Source organism: Diceros bicornis, chromosome 27 (assembly GCF_020826845.1).
Source record: "Diceros bicornis minor isolate mBicDic1 chromosome 27, mDicBic1.mat.cur, whole genome shotgun sequence".
NCBI lineage: Eukaryota > Metazoa > Chordata > Mammalia > Perissodactyla > Rhinocerotidae > Diceros > Diceros bicornis.
This window is the reverse complement of record NC_080766.1, coordinates 36949983-36966022: the sequence shown is the minus strand read 5'-3', so window position 1 is coordinate 36966022 and position 16040 is coordinate 36949983. Positions and strand designations below refer to the sequence as shown.

Sequence of the window (16040 nt, the reverse complement as noted above, 5' to 3'; positions counted from 1 at the left end):
GGCATTTTTGTCAACATGTTAGGACTCACTACAATTTTTTTCTTCTTTTTTTGTGAAAGGGAGGCATATTTATTTAAAATGCTACCTCTTCCCCTGCCAGAGCCTCACAGAAGTCGAGAAACGACGTCCCCAGCTTGAATGTGCAGCGTCTTAAAGATGGAGGTAACAATATTAGGTTACCATAGTAACTGCTGTTAACTTTGCATTGAGCGGCTGGCCGTCTGGAAGCCGGCTTGTGTAGGAATCTTCCTTCACGTTCTAGGCTATGAAAACTGTGATTTTTTTTTAGACAAGGAAGTTTTCTCTAGTACACATTTTGCAAGTACATACACACTCGTGTTAAGCCTAGTTACGTTATCATTTGTAAATTTATAACGGTAAACACGGTAACCTTTGATCTTAAACTGCTCTGAAAGCCTTCTGGATTTGTATTTACTGAATACGGCCCTTAATGGTTAATAACAAGGTAGACACAAAAGCATTTTGCGGTACTTTATTGAAAAACGACAGTCGATATCTCCTGCTCATGAAACCTGCACTTTCCAGAAATCATGGTTTAATTACGAGACTCGTGAGCATAAAAAATACTACCCCAGGCTTATTTTGTGTGTACACATTCAAACAGCTGCTAATGAGGTATAGCTAAGTGCAGTATAGAGGTGTATGCATCCGATTCTTATGACCCAGCCCCTTCGCTGCACGGCGCATGTGCCTACATTTGCAAATTGTACCATAAGGCAACTGATAGCACGCGAGGGCACGGGGCAGGTCCTCATATGACACTGGCTTGGCAACGGATCGTTTCACATTTTGAGAACAGTCGATGTAGGTGCACTTTGATTCTAGAACGATGAGTTAAAAACATTTGTGAAAAGCCTTTCCACTCAGAAAGGTGGAGCTTCCTGAAAGTAAACCATTTTTGAAAAAGTGGCAGAATGATGGAGTGTTTATAGTGTGGAGCAAATTGAAAGACGGTGGTTCCATGCATCGATCCGCTTCAGAGCCATGATAGGATTTTCAAATGGTGAAATCTTGAGGCAAAAATATAAAAATAAAAATTAATGGAGGTTTATTTTTAAAACACTGCTGGCGCTTTATAAAAGGATCTGTTTACCTGTTACACACATGACACGTTCATACGGAGTTTTCCTGCTAGGTATAAAATGCAGAAAATGCTGAAGAAAATGTACACATCATTTTCATTACATCCCTTTAGCAGGTTTTCTTCCACGAGGCGCAGTCCATTGACAATTTTCCATATTGCACATGCATTTTAACTAACTTATTAGCACTACTTGTAGCAAACACGAGCCTAGAGAATTACAGGTCTGTGTGGGCCAGGGGAATTTTGCCTTGTAATCAAACTTGACAGGGGTAGCCAATCGCATCGGGCACCTAACTCATCCACGTCGTTTTCATAAAATATCTGGCTATATATATTTTTTTTGCATTTAATGCCTATTCAATATATTCTGAAGGTGCTATTTTTGGTGTTATCAAGAGTTCATAGGTTAGGAGGCAGTAAGAGCTTGTAAATGTACTTGTGAAGCACAACCATGTCCACCCCCTTGGTCTTGGCTTGTTTTCTGTATTGAAGAAAGGGTTAAATTAAAAACAACTTTTAATGAGATTCATGAATGACTTTTAAAGACAGGGGAGTTGTCTGTTCATGGGACGTAACTCATCACATCTGCCTTGACTTCAGAATCTAAAAGGGCGCTCAATCCAGGAGGTCCGCCATCCCCCTGGCATGGCTGACTACTTCAGGGTGGGGTTCCCTCCTTCAAGTGGAGGATATTTGTGGAGTGGAAACCCCTTCAATCCCCCGGTAGGCCTGTTACTGAGCATCGGGAACAAGGCAAGGGGCGCGAGCCTGATTTCAAGGTGAGGAAACTATCCCAAAGACGGGGTAGTCTGAGGTCACACGTGGGAAGTGGGGGACGCCCAGCTCTGCCCTTTCAGAAACCTGGCTCTTGGAGAACAAAGGTCTGGCGGTCGTGTCCCCCAGCATCGCCGTGTCTCAGCCCTCCACAGCGGCGTTTATGGTTTCTACGGTAAAAATCTAAACGTTGGCTTCGGAGTTCTATTAAAATAGTTGTCTCTGTATAAATTAATTTAAATCGTGCATATACAGCTCGCCCCTCTCCAGTCGGCTGGACTTGGGAAAACAGGAGCCCAAGAGGCCTGGCCTATGGCTTCTCCGTGCGGGCAGCCCTGCGCGCGGCGGGACGGCCCCGGGACCCCGCGGTCCGGCCCCGGCGGGTCACCTGCCGTTGGTGATGATGACCGAGGCGCCCAGGTAGTGCGGGAGGGGCGCGCCCGGCGGCGAGGCGGCGGCGGGGCCGGGGGGCCGGGGCCGCAGCGCGGCGGCCGCCGCCTCGGGGGCGCCGGCGGGGCCGCGGGCGAGGGCGGGCGCGGCGGGCGCGGCGCCCCCCAGCGGCCCGCGCCGGGCCAGCACGCGGTGGTAGTTGAGCAGCACGAAGGGCAGCTGCGCCGGCGCGCCCGGGGGCTCGGGGGCCGGCGGCGCGCAGCACTCGGGCGCCGCGCGGGCCAGCGCCAGCCGCGCCCCGTCCCGGGCGGCCTGGCGGGCGGCCTTGGCCGGGCCCAGCGCGGGCTCCTCGCGGTAGTGGCCGCAGCTCGGGAAGCTCGGCGGCGGCGGCGGCGCGGTGTCCTCGCCGAACCTGCGCGCGGCGGCGGCGGGCGCTGCGGGGACAGGCGACAGGTTAGACGCCCGCGCGCGGGGCAGGAAGGGGACATGCCCAACGCCACACCAACCCGGGGGGCCTGGGAACCGCCACCACCCTTCGGCCCCCAGCAACCTGCGCCGCCCGCGCGCTCCACCCACGGAGCCGCCATCGCCCCTGCCCCTCGTGCGTCCCAGGCCCGCGCTGTCCAATGGCAAGATGCAATTTGGAATGTTCTAGTAGCCGCATTAAAGAGTGAAGAGGAACAGGTGGAAGTGATGTGAATAATACACTTAATTTAATGCAACATGTCCAAAATATTATTTCAGTGTGTAATCAATATTTTAAAATTATTGAGATATTTTGTTCCTTGTTTCTTCGAAATGCAGTGCAGGCACTTAAAGGACATCTCATCGCACTAGCCACATTTCAGTGCTCAATAGCCACACCTGGTTAGTGGCTACCATACTGGACAGCGTTGGTCTAGAGGCTTCCACGGGTGTAGAGTTAGGTGGCCACAGTCGGCCCTGATCTATTTTGCTTATCCTTCAGTGGGGAGGGTGGAGTATAATCACCCTGCCCCTTTAGTATTGTCATAATGAAAGTAATAACCACCCTCACTAATTAGATGCCTGCAATCAATTAGCTCCCTATGGTTTTTTTACCTTAAGACCTTTGTCTTCCTTTAATACCAAAAAGACTAAAGAAGTGGATCACAAATTGCCCCAGATTAGCACCTTGGGTCCATTTTTCCCCGTGTGTGACTAAGGAGGTGCTTATTAACCTCTTTCACTTTCAAAATGGCAATTAAAAAAAAAATCAAATACGGTGTGTTATATCATTGGCTAACTGCCAGACACAAAGAAAAATAAATGTTTCAAGTCAATCTTTAGTGGATAATATTTTCAGCGTTATCAAAACCCTTTGTCTTTCCTTGGCTGTTTGGGGAAATTCATTCCTTGGTTATTTGAGGGATCCAATGCACTATGGGTGTTGGGAATCCAAATCTGAGGAATCAGTGGCTGCTGGGACAGATCCAGGCCAAAGGGCAGGGCTGCACTGCTGGGGCCCCTGGTCTGCTCTTGTCTTAAGTTAGCTGCTTTTGAGAAACATGTCCTGGCAATCTCCGAGAGGGTTAGATTTCCCCCATGCTCTATCCCTCTACTCATATTTGGAGACAAAATGTATCTCACAGCCTTGTAAAGACTGGGTCACAGCATAGAGCAAGAGATTCCCAAAGCAGCCTGAGGAGGAGTAGAGCCCTACCTGCCTCCAAAGAGAGAAAGAAAGAGGCGGGAAGGGGGGACTCCAGGCAGCTCTCTTCTTTAAGCGGGTGACTCTTTTCTGGGGCACGTAACATTTACCTGGCATTTGGTGGCCCCTGCAGGACATTTGCACCATCTTGATCTACACTCTGAGCAGGAGTTAGGTCTGGGTAAAACAAGAATACACCTCTTGCAGCTAACCCTCAACCCACACCTTCTGCCTGAGGTTGGTCCAGTGAGCAAACAGGGGTCTGTCTGGGCCTGGGGCAGCTGGTGGCACCTCCACAGAGGACCTCTGCTTGCCTGCCACCAGGAAGAGCTGGCTGAGGGGCCCTTCCTGTCTCTGTTGAACTAGCATGTAATGGGCAGGCACCTACGGTGTGCCAAGCCCTGGGGTAGGCCTAGCCCATGGCTTATGACTCCATTTGACAGATGAAGAAACTGAGTCCTGGGAGGGTATGTTATTTGCCTGGGTGGGTGAGTGGCATTTCTGTCCCTGAGCCTATGAATTTCCACCACAGTTCTCCCCACTTTGAAAACTGGCATGGGAAGAAAACCAATAGCCTCCCATATTCATTTTCGGGTGGAGTGGAAACTAATCTTGTAAAATAAATGCAGCCGGGGCATTCTCAGTACCTGGGAGCTGGTTTTGAAAACCACTTTGTCTGCCTTTCGGGGAGCAAGCAAGGCCAGGATTTTTATGGAGGGTGGCGAACACCCATTTCCTCTGCCCTTTATACTGTCACCAGTGCCCACGAGGCACACGGACTCGGTCAACCAACTTTAATCAGTCTGCTGAAGCACTCGCATTGAGAGCAGGAAAGTATAGCAATTCCTACTTAGAAGTAGAAAAAGGAAAAGTTTGCCCAAAGCGTGAGGATCCTTTTTCCATCTGCCACCCACCGCCGCCACCACCGCTGTTCACAGTCCTGCCTCCTCCCCCCGTGCAAACATGACCCACCTTCGTAGTTTGGCACGAGGCTGTGCCGAGCAGTGTTCACTGGCGGCTCAGAAAGACTTTTAGCTGGAGACGGGCTGCTAGGCACTAGGGGGTTGGCATAATGCCACTGGCATTCGCTGCTGGTTGGTAGCGTGCTCAGGAAAAAGCGTGCCACCTCACACGGGGATCCTTGGGGCTGCCCGAATTTGGCCGGCAACATGGGCTTTTTGCTGCTGAAGACGTGAGAGTCTAGAGGGAAGTGTCCATAATGGTAGGAGAAGGGCAGGCTGTAGGACGGAGCGTACAGAAGGTCGCCGCCTTCTGAATGGAGCTGCTGTTCTGGGGGAGCCGGAGCGCTGGCCGGGGGGCTGGCTCTCCAGTTTCCGAGCTGGCCGCATTCCAGTTTGTCCATTTGGAACGAGCTGTACTGCTGCAGGGCAGAGAAGACGGGTGAAGGGGCCCGTGGTAAACTGCCTTCCAGGCTCACAAGATCTGATCCTATGGTGCCCAACCGCATCCCAGGGCTGGACCCACCCCGGGCACCACTGCGAGGTCCCACTGGGGACAGGTGCATGGCAAACAGTACCCCAGTGACCCACACCCTGGGTGGAAAGAGATCTCTCCACCCCAAGCTCACAGCACACCAGATAGACGTAGCCACTTCCTATTTCTGAGAGCTTGCAAACTACTTAAAAAAAGAAGGAAAAAAAGAGGGAAGGTTTTCATTTAAAAAAAAGTGCTGTAGAAACACAATGCACTGGTGTTCTGATCCACATTTATATGGACTTTAGCTTTCCCAATTTAGTCTTCTTTTTCCTAAATCCAACTGGTCCACCCCGATGTTAGCTATGCCCAGATGTCGCGTGGGTAAGACATGCCAGAGGGACTTTGCTTCACTCCACAGGGAATCTTCCAGGCAGGGAGACCCCTGCTAGGCAATCAGAGGCTCGTCATTCCTTAAAGTGCCCTGGCGTCCTGAACCCCCGGACAGATGTCAGCCACGCCCGCCCCTGCAGGACATGTGTGTTACCTGTGGGGGGTAAGGGTTTGTTCTCAGCTTTGTCTTCATCTTCGTGTTTTTGGGTTTAGCTAATTTCCTAGTTTCTTGTGAGGTAGACAAGGCAGTCCTCCAGGAGTCCTGGGACTTGGATGTGGACACCTGGTCCAGGGACAACTGTAGTTCCTTGTATTCAATATCCCTGAGAAGCAAGAGTGGGACAAGTCATGTCCAGCGGGCTGTGGTGGAGACTGGCTTCCCTGGCACCATCCCCTGAGCGGGTTCGTTCAGTGTATCATTTCGCGGAGCTCGGATGTGGGTGGGGTTTGAGAAAAGGACGGCTCACCCTCATCATAAAAGCCACTCCACAGCCCTGGGGCTCAAAGACCTCAGGAAATGCTGAGTGAGGTGAGTGCTATTTGGCAGGAATCGAGGGAGGCTGGGGCAGCTCTCTCCAGTCCCATAAGGCCCCGAACACACTTCCTGGGGATGCCATGGGCCACAGGAAGGGTGTCAGGGCAAAAAGGAAAGACACACTATTGATCAATGAGTATCTGTGGCCTGGCTGCTTCTCTATTTAGCATCCAGCGTGGGTGGGAGAACTTTTGAGGGTCCAAGAGCCTGGCTTCTAGGGGCTCATTTCTGCCCTAAAGAGCCAACTAGGCAGGGTCACATTCATGGGAGGGGAAGTCACCCAAAGTACCAGCCCACACCTGTTTGCTCAGGAAGAATCATTAAGAAAGCTAAAATGCTTTCTCCCCTACAGTTTTGTTAAAATCACTCCACTTCTAAAAACAAAAACAAAAGCCAGAGTCCTGGCAATCATTCTGTGAAAGAACTGAGAGCCTAAATTCTCACTGCAGTAGAAGGCACATGAGAACCTGTTCAGGGTGGGGGTGGGGGAAGTGCAAGGATCTCAAGTTGAGGGCCAGAGCTGGGTGCAAGGTGATTTAACATACAATAGCCATGGTGGGTGGAGAGTAATATATGGTCCCCGGTGGACTTAGGTCCTGTTGCTTCTATTGGTCTTAAAAGTATTTGCGACTGAAATTGACCTTCTGGGGTTTTAAAGGGGCCAAACAGTCACCATCATTTGCAAGAGGCTATATAGGAAGACAAGGGAAAAAATGGGAGATATCCGCTGTCCCAAATGGTGTACACAAGATGACCCAAATGTTTGTGGGAGAGCATAAGTTTGTATTCCTAGTCGGAGCCATGTATCCCATTTCTACCTGCTCAAGGTGGGGGGCAGGCCCCGCTCACCCTCTGCCCACCCACACCCCTCACCTGGGCTCTCCAATCCAATCCTAAGCTATGCCCCTCTCTTCCTGTGTTCCCACCGCAGCCTAGCACCTGGCCCTCAATGTCAGCACAGAAACAGTCTGGACCTTCCCAAACGACCAGACTGTTCAAATAAAAACAAAACAGGAGACAAATGAACAGTTCCAGAAAGAGAGAGAGTGATGGAGCTTATCTGAGCCATCTGAGGAGGGACAGGGGAGAAGGAGAGAAACAAATACGTCTGACTTACGTGAGGACATAATTGACACTCACGATGCAGTGGGGCCGGGACGAGCGGCTGTTGTGCACGACGGTGGCGTAGCTCTGCACCCACACCCAGCCGCCCAGCTTGGACAGCAGCCGGTAGTACTTGGTGGTGACCTGACCCTTCACCAGCACTGCAAGCACAAGGTGACACGAATCCCGAGGGACAATTAGCAGGCCCCACCTTTGGCGACGCTGCCCCCATTGATGAACTATAGCCCTGGTTCTGGACCTTTCTGGGGTCAGTGACACCTTGGAGAACTTGACAAAGCAAGTGTGCTTTCCTCGCAGGAAGGTGCGTTCTTGCGGGAGGTGCGTGCCTGCGCACAGACACACGCGCACGCGCACGCAAGATGTTTGTCAAGCCTTTCGAGGGGTCCACAGAGCAATCCCTCCCTCCTCCGTTAAGAACTCTAATTTAATAGTCACTGCTTTCACTGGGGGAAACAATTAGCCCCCGAACAACATTTGCACCTGGCAGAGTGATCAATTTGGATTTGCTTTTTAAGTTTCCAAAATGCCACTATTATGTTATTATCCCCCAAACCCTTAATAGGCGGGGGCGGAAGGCGGGGGGAGTGATGGACTTATTTAAACAAAATAGTAAGTTAAGTGCATTCAACTAAGTGTCAAATTGTTGCCTATATTTGCTGTTCCCTGGAACGTGTGTATTTACAGTGAACCTGTTTGTTACTCTATTGCTGTTAATATTTTCTGCTTATTAACCCCAGTTTTCTTTGGGCCCATTAATTTCCTCTGTTGCTCATGTAGGAAAAACCTCTGCTTAACTGTGTAGTTCCTGAAAATTAGGTCTATGGGCCCATCTTCTACGCATGGGTGCAAACTCTGCGCGACCCAGCAGCTTGCCCCCAAAGCCTCCGTATGCCCATAAACCACACTGATACTCCCTCAGGGCCTGCAGGGGAGCAGTGGGGGAAAGCTGGAGGGTGAGAAAAGTGCCAGAAGCTTGGGGTGGGCAGCAGCGAAAAGAAAGCCCAAGTTAACCTTCTCCAGGGAGGGAAGGCTAGAGAAAGTCTAAAAAGGCACCCCTGGATGCCCAGCTGCAGCTACAGGACATTTCTGCTTCTCAAGGCAGAGCTGGCCCCAGGGCCGTAACTAGCAGCTGCCTGAGCAAGGATTTGGGGAGGAGGCCGAGTCTGTGACTGCACTAGCTGGCACTGGAGGCTCACAGACACAGAAAATCAGCCCCCATCATGTGCCACTAGGCAGAGCCTCCTTGCTCTCCATCCAAACCCTCCCTGGGCTCTGCATCGCCTTTTGTGGCTTCTTTTCACGTTCAGCGTGCCTCTTTATCATCCACTTTAACACCTGCAGCAAAATAGTCTGGTGCAGAAGACAAACTGCTGCCAATGTGATAGTCAAGGAGTTATTAGCCTTAATATATAAAGAGTTCATGTAGATTGATAAAAACACTAAGACCCTAAAAGCAATACGGGCAAAAGACATGAACAAACAGCTCACCAAAGAATAAACATAAATGATTAACAATGTTGAACTTGTTTGTTTAACTCAAAGCTAGATACCATCCATCAAATCAGCAGATGTTAAAAAATAAACAAATGTTGCATGATTGCATTTATGTGAAATGTCCAGAAGAGGCACATCCATAGAGACAGAAAGCAGATTAGCGGTTGCTTGGGGCTGGAGGATGAGAGGGGCCGGGAGTGACTGCTAATGGGTACCAGGCTTCTTCTTGGAATGAAGAAAATGTTCTGGGATTAGGTAAAGGCGACAGTTGCACAACATTGTAAATATACTAAAAACCACTGAAAATGGTGAATTTTATCTCAAAAAATAATGAAATGACAACAGGCGATGCTGGCTCATCTATGGTGAGAGGCATTGTCGTGCTGATGGAAGCATGAATTGGTGTGGTCCTTCTGGAAAGCAGTTTGACAGCTCGTACCCATGGATCCTCTGGGAATTATGAGTAACGCAAACAAAGACTCATGTACAAAGAGATTCATCGCAGTCCTGCTTATAATTCAGGAGAAAAGGGAGGGGAGACTTAACTGTCCAAAATAGGGAAGAGGGCAAATAAATTATGGAATACTATGCAGCCATTAACATGATGATTAATAAGAATGTGTAATATTATGGGGGATGTGTATGATATAATGTTAAATGAAGAAAAGGCAAGATTCAGAACTGCAAAGAGTATAATCCTAATGAAGAAAAAGTGCGTGTGCGCACACACACCTCAATTCACTGTGTGATCTCGGACAAGCTCCTAATCCCCCATGCCTCAGTTTCCCCATTTACAACAAGAGACTAATCATAGTCTCTACATCACCCGGTTGTCGTGAGGATTAGATAACCCATGTGAAGATTTAGAACAGTGGCAGACGTGCATGACCGGCTCAGTGCATATTAACTCTCATTATCACACTGATACAGTTACAGGTCATTTTCATTTTCTTTTTTTGATTTTCTAACTTTCCAACAATGAGGAGGTATTAGTTTTATAATCAGAATGAGAAATTAGTTCATTTTTCCCTGGGCACTCAGTACATATGGGGGTTGGGAAGTGGGAATGCAACGGACATCAGGCCCCACACCCCCTAGGGATGAAGCCAGGGACGAAGCTGGCAGCCCTGCCCTGCAACAACCATCCCACCTAGGGGGGCCGGGAGGGTCTCTCTGGGACAGTGCAGAGAGCAGCTCTTTTCCGCCCTGGCTTAACATCTAGACCTCAGCAGACTCACTTGGCAGGAACAAGACCCCATGCTACAGAGCGTAGACAAAGGTAGCAAGAAAGAGATAGGCTTTACGATGCTTCTCCTTCAGCGGTTTGCCTTTTTAAGAAAACATACACGGTTTCTATTTCCAGCTCCTTGTCACATACGTTGCCTCGTTTTACCCCCACGACAACCGTGGGAGGTCGACATCGGCGGGAAAGTGGAGCAAACAGATCTTGAGAGCTCAGCTGGGGCCCAAGCTCAGGTGTTCTGTCTCCTATTGCTCAGCGTGGCCACCGTGAGAGGAGGGGGCAGCAGCCTCCAGAAGGTTCTCTGGGTGCAGCTGCATATGGGAGTGGAGGTGGGCCAACGTTCAGGGGAGACTCAGTTAACCAATTTGCTTATGGCCCCAAAAGAGAGGCAATATGATCAAACTGAGGTCCCACCTGTGGATTTCCCAAGAGGTCTCTTCTTTCTTCGAGAGAAAGGCTGTTCATCTCTTCAACTTTGAAAGCTATGCCTAGCAGCGTCTGTAAAGCCCCTAGGAATAAGACCGCATACTTCTCCTTTTTCTTATCTTGTGTTTTATACTTCCTCTTATTTCTTATAACATTCCTAAAACCCATCTGTAATCCTCTTAAATCTGGCTACAGTAAGCCAGTTTATTCCAAATATTTTATATTAGACTCAAATGGCAGAAGTGGTAGAGATTTTATTTTCTCCGACCCTCCCTGACTCTGCAATGATGAGGCTTAGATATAGAGACCAAACAAATACAGACATGGAATTTTTTTTTTCTTTGCTTTTTCTATGACCCGTGGCGATGGTCAACGTATGGATCCAAGCTGAAATCCTAGAGACTTAGTCACAATGCTCTCGGTTTGCTCTAGCTCCCCTTCCAGTCTGTCGTTCTTAATTAGCTGCCTGAAATGACCCCAGGCCAGAGCGCTGTCAAGTAAGGCTCTGCGTTTGGTGGTGATGCCAGGGGAGGGAGGAGATGTCCCCTAAGCTGTAAGATCCTGGGGGCAGAGGCCCTGCCCCTTGCACCTTTATGCTGTGGCATCTCCAACATCATGGACTAAGGCTGTTCTGAAACTAGGGTGCCCCGTGCCTAGCTGCAAGACAGTGGCCATGGTTTCCCAAGGCCTCTTGGGATGGAAATTCTAATTCCATCAATATGCTATCCAGAAAAGTAGGTGGCCTTCCTGGTTCCTCTGGAATTCCTCCTGGAGGCATAGCCATGGCTAGGAGCCAGCCTCTAGGAGGAAAGTAAACCTTGGCCTCGAGCATAATTTCTATTTCTGTTTTGAATTTTGAGAGCTGAAAATGACGCCAAAAATGCCTGTCATGGGTTGAATAGTGGCCCCCAAAAAGATCTGTTCCCTGTCCTAACCCTCAGAACCTGTGAATATGACTGTATTTGGGAAAAGAGTCTTTGCAGATGTAATTAAGTTAAGGATCTCAAGATGAGATCACGCTGGATTAGGCTGGGCCCTAAATCTAATAACAAGTGTCCCTATAAGAGACAGAAGAGAAGACACAGACACAGAGGGAGATGGAGGCAGAGGCTGGAGGATGCAGCCACAAACCAAGGAATGCCAGCAGCCGCTAGAAGCTGGATGAGGCAAGGAACAGAATCTCCCCTAGAGCCCCCAGAGGAAGCACGGCCTGCCAACACCTTGGTTTTGGAATCCTGGCCCCCAGAACTGTGAGAGAAGAAATTTCTGTTGTTTGAAGCCACGCAGTTTGTGGTATTTTGTTATGGTAGCCACAGGACTAATCTATCCCCCATGGGGATAAATGGCAAATGCAATCCCTGTGCTCCCCTTGGCTCTCGTCTTCTCTGCCAGGTGGGGCCTTGGGGAAGAGCAGTGGGTGAGATTGAAGACAAGCCATGTGCCCCTCTGGGGAGCAGATCTCAGTATGCTTGTACATCCTCAACACAAACCCCCACCCCCACGCTCTACACCTGCTGCCAGAAGCGGTTTGTTTGGTAAGACATGGAAAGCGCTGGGAAAGAGAGAAGCACGTTAGGGGAGAATTTCCACAAGGGCCACATTGTGGAATGTCTCCAAAGGGACACTGACCATGGAAGATGGGCTGAGCCCAACCCATCAAGTCCCCTTGGGCACTGAGCAGAGGGAACAATCTACATCTATAAATGTCCAAGAATGCTTCCAGGGATCAGGACAACATGTAGATCGAACTATACTGTCTGGATTATTTACTGTGTCATTGCTCATGGTTCCCCCTTAATGTGCAGGCTCCCCACACCTCTGTCAGCAAGACAAAGCCACTTCTAGCTGCCTTTACCTCCAGACTCTGCTCGGAGGGCAGCATCCAAAAAGGATCTGTGTATGAATTAAACCCCATCATCCATTTCCAGTCCAGAGGCAAGCAAGGCCAGCTGTGGAAGCTAGCATCCCCTGTAATGTCAATTAAAACTCCTTTCAAATTGATCTTCTATTTCAAGACCATTGTCCCTGTTCCATAGTGGTGCTATAGAGTGGTTGCAAACTGGTATCCCATGTACCACACGTGTCCACAGACATGCTTTGTGGGTGGCATATTGTTGTACTCGGAATGCCTTTGGATGGGTCATGTGGTCTCCTGTTAGCCACAGGCTCTACCACTCCCTATTGCCCTACACTAGCCCATTCATACATTCATGTTATATGCCTGGCCCCTTAAGATTTTGAGTTTGTGACTCTTGCATGTCATTTAGAGTGTGTTCTCCATGGGTCTATACCAGCTGTCCTATAATTTTGTTATAACCGTTATGGCTTGAAATTTGTAGACCACATATTCAGGCTTTGAAGCCTTTCTGTGACATTGAAATGTTTTGATAGTTGGACACGGCCTGTGTTTTCTTTGGGATCTGGGCTTGGCCCACTCTGGAGTCGGGCCTACCCAGAGAGTAGGGTGAAATTCTCTACTACCTTGGACGATTGGCCACATGGATACCACGGTTCTTCCAAAACATCACATCCTCAAGAAATCTGCCCAGTGTCCTCAATACAAATGGTCAAGTCTACCGATATTGATCCCTTCCCCACCTGTGCATCAGGCTGCCCCCTGCCCACCCTCAGGACCCTCTGCTGGCTCCCCACATACAAGAAAGAGTGTCCCAAACACTTCACAAGGAGAGCAGAGAGACTATGGAGGCAGGCCCCAGCCGGGGCCCCCTTTCCCTGAGGCCACGTGACTGTATCATGCGCTGGCGCCCACTTGGCAGGGCTGCCGGGCCTGCCCTCAGCCCACAAGGCCATGAGTGGGGAACGGGATGGGAGGGTCAAAGGCATTCCCTAGAGGATCCGTGTTCGCTTTTCCTTACAGAAGGTTCTGGGGAAAGCCCTGGCACAGTCTGACTCAGAGAGCTCACCTGGAAATGCCCAGGCCCACACCGACCCAGAGGTCGAGGTACCAGGGCCGCCCCAGCCCCCATCTTGCCGACCTCTGGAAGCCTGTGCTCTCCAAAGACCGGACTGCTTGGCCCTGCGTCTCCTCATGAAGCTGACCTTCTGGAAGGTGTTGAATTCTCTTTCTTTAGGGGCTCTGCTTTCTTCGGACCCTGTGGACTCCTGCTCTCGGTTAGGATAATATTTTGAAGAATGTGTGAAAACCATTTGGCTGACTTTGGTTCTCCAAAATCACCACTTTCTTGCATCCAATTAGGCCTCTGGCAGAGCCCTTCATCCCATCTCCAGGGATTCCTTGGTTTTGGACACTAGTGTGGAGAAAGCTTGGCCTTGGAAGATAGTCCAGTAACCTCCCTTTGGTCCCGGGTGTTGGCCATTGTTTGCTTTGTTCCTGTGCTTGGTTACCTCATTAAGTGCACAGACAGACCCCTCTGTACGTCTCGCTGTGAGAGGAGGCGAGGCTCCTCCGTGGCCCTGGAGTCCTGAGGGGCCCAGATGGGTGGTCACCAGAGCCGCTGGCCACCTCCAGCAGTATTCAGTTGTGGCAGACGGAAGGGAAGCAGCAAAGGCCGCCCTGTGGGCCCACACTCCTGGGACAACCCCCAGGCCAGCTCCAGCTGTGATCGAATTGAAAGACTTGAGTCCCAGGTCAGCAGTGGCCACTGTGGGGATCCGGGCGGAGCCTGGAGGGCAGGAGCCTGGAAGAGGAAGCCCCGGCCCCACTGCCCTCCCTTGGGCCAGGCCCCTGAGCCCTGCCATTAGTCACCGAAGCACTATGTGATAGGACTGAAAAGTCACATTTCAAATATGCATCTTGCTTTCACAGACTGCTCACCTGTCCTCCCCAAGCTAGCCTATCCAGCTAAAATGTGGGAAAGGGCCTGTGCCCACTACTTGGGTGAGGACACAGACATAGTAAAGAAAGTCCCTGTTCTGGGCTGAATTGTGTCCCCCCAAAATTCTTATGCTAGAGTCCTAATCCCCAGTACCTCAGAGTGTGACTGTATCTAGAGATAGGGCCTTTAAAGAGGTGATTAAGGTAAAATGGAGTCATATGGGTGGGCCCTAATCTCATACGACTGGTGTCCTTATAAGAAGAGGAGATTAGGACACAGACCTGCACAGAGGGATGACCAGGGAGAAGAGGGCCATCCACAAGCCAAGGAGAGAGGCATCAGAAGAAACCAGCCCTGCTGACACCTTGATCTCTGACCTCCAGCCTCCAGAACTGTGAGAGAACACATTTCTGTTGTGTAAGCCACCAAGTCTGTGGTATTTTGTTATGGCAGCCCAAGAGGGCTAACATAGTCCCCATACGGGTCTATCTGAACAGCATGAGGTAAAAGCCTTGTCCAGACACAAGAACTTAGGTCCTTGGGTAGGGCTGGGAGGGGCTGAGCTGCAGCTGGACACATCCCCACCAGGAGGAGAAGCAGTAGCCGTTGGCATCAAGCCGGGAGTGGAAACAGAACTGGAGAGCATGGGGGAGGCTTTCCTCAGCCCCCACAAGGCAGGAGCTTGGGTCTGGGGGACACTCTGGCCGGCCAACAGGGACCCTGGGCAGTGAGGGTGACAGGGCCCACCAGAGAGGTGACCCATGTGTGCAAGGCAAAGATGACAGACTGGGCTGGGGCCGAGGAGCAGCTTGTGGAGGGAGGGCTGGCTGGAGAACGCCTTCATGCAGCCTGGAGGCCAAGGAGGGGAGGGAGCTGAGGAGAGGCTGTGGAGAGGAGGGGCTTCTCTCTGGTCGGTGCCTCCTCACAGCCCCCCCCCCACCACCAGAGAGTGCACCCCATTTCCCTCCTGAGGCTTTTCTTCAGCAGAGCCCACTCTGACAGATGCGGGGTAAGCAGAGGAATTAACATCCCTGAGAGCAGCCCTCAGCTGATGACCCGTGGCAGGGGTGTATAAATACCTCAGCTCACTTTCCCCTCGGCACCAGAACTGAGGCAGGGGTCCTGCACTGGCTCCCAGAGTCCCCAGGTGGATTGAGGGCGGGTCACCCACCGCAATAGCCAGCCAGACAACCCCCCTCTTATAGCTCCTTCCCTTCCGTGGCCCACTTCTCTCCCCATCCATGTTTCAGTCACTGTCCAAATAAACTCTTGCACTTGAACTCCAGACTCAGGGTCAGCTTCTGGAGTTGGCCCCTCTGGCCCCAGTTCTGTGACCAGGAAGGAGCGTGAGGCCTCAGGTACCACACAATGGAGAGGTTTCAAAATTGCCCCAGCTCTACACCATGAAGACCCCTCCTCCCCAAACCATGCTCTGGTTGTTGACTGTCTTCATCTGAAAGTTCCAGCTTTGGAGGAGAAAGTGACATCCAGGTTAATGTCATGGCTGCCCTGAGGGGGACATCCAACACTGGAGCTGAGGTCTGAGCTCTGGGAGACTAACTCTGCGTGTATAAGAGCCTCAGCTGTTTCTTGGGGTCACTCTCAAGAGTGACCTTATATCTGGGAAAGCTGGCAAAGGGGAGACTCAGGCAGAC

At 50.7% G+C, this 16040-nt stretch overlaps 1 protein-coding gene across 1 annotated transcript in view; it reads right to left on the bottom strand.

Moving 5' to 3' along the window:
- Positions 1 to 2263: 2263 nt before the first annotated feature.
- The window catches only part of SIM2 (SIM bHLH transcription factor 2), a 47172-nt gene continuing 33395 nt past the window's right edge, over positions 2264 to 16040 (bottom strand). Inside the window, exons 8-11 of the mRNA XM_058523075.1 lie at positions 7418 to 7565; positions 5920 to 6088; positions 4911 to 5319; positions 2264 to 2703 (exon numbers count right to left, since the gene is read on the bottom strand). Of these exons, the coding sequence (XP_058379058.1) occupies positions 2264 to 2703; positions 4911 to 5319; positions 5920 to 6088; positions 7418 to 7565 (1166 nt within the window). The remainder of the gene's footprint in view (positions 2704 to 4910; positions 5320 to 5919; positions 6089 to 7417; positions 7566 to 16040) is intronic.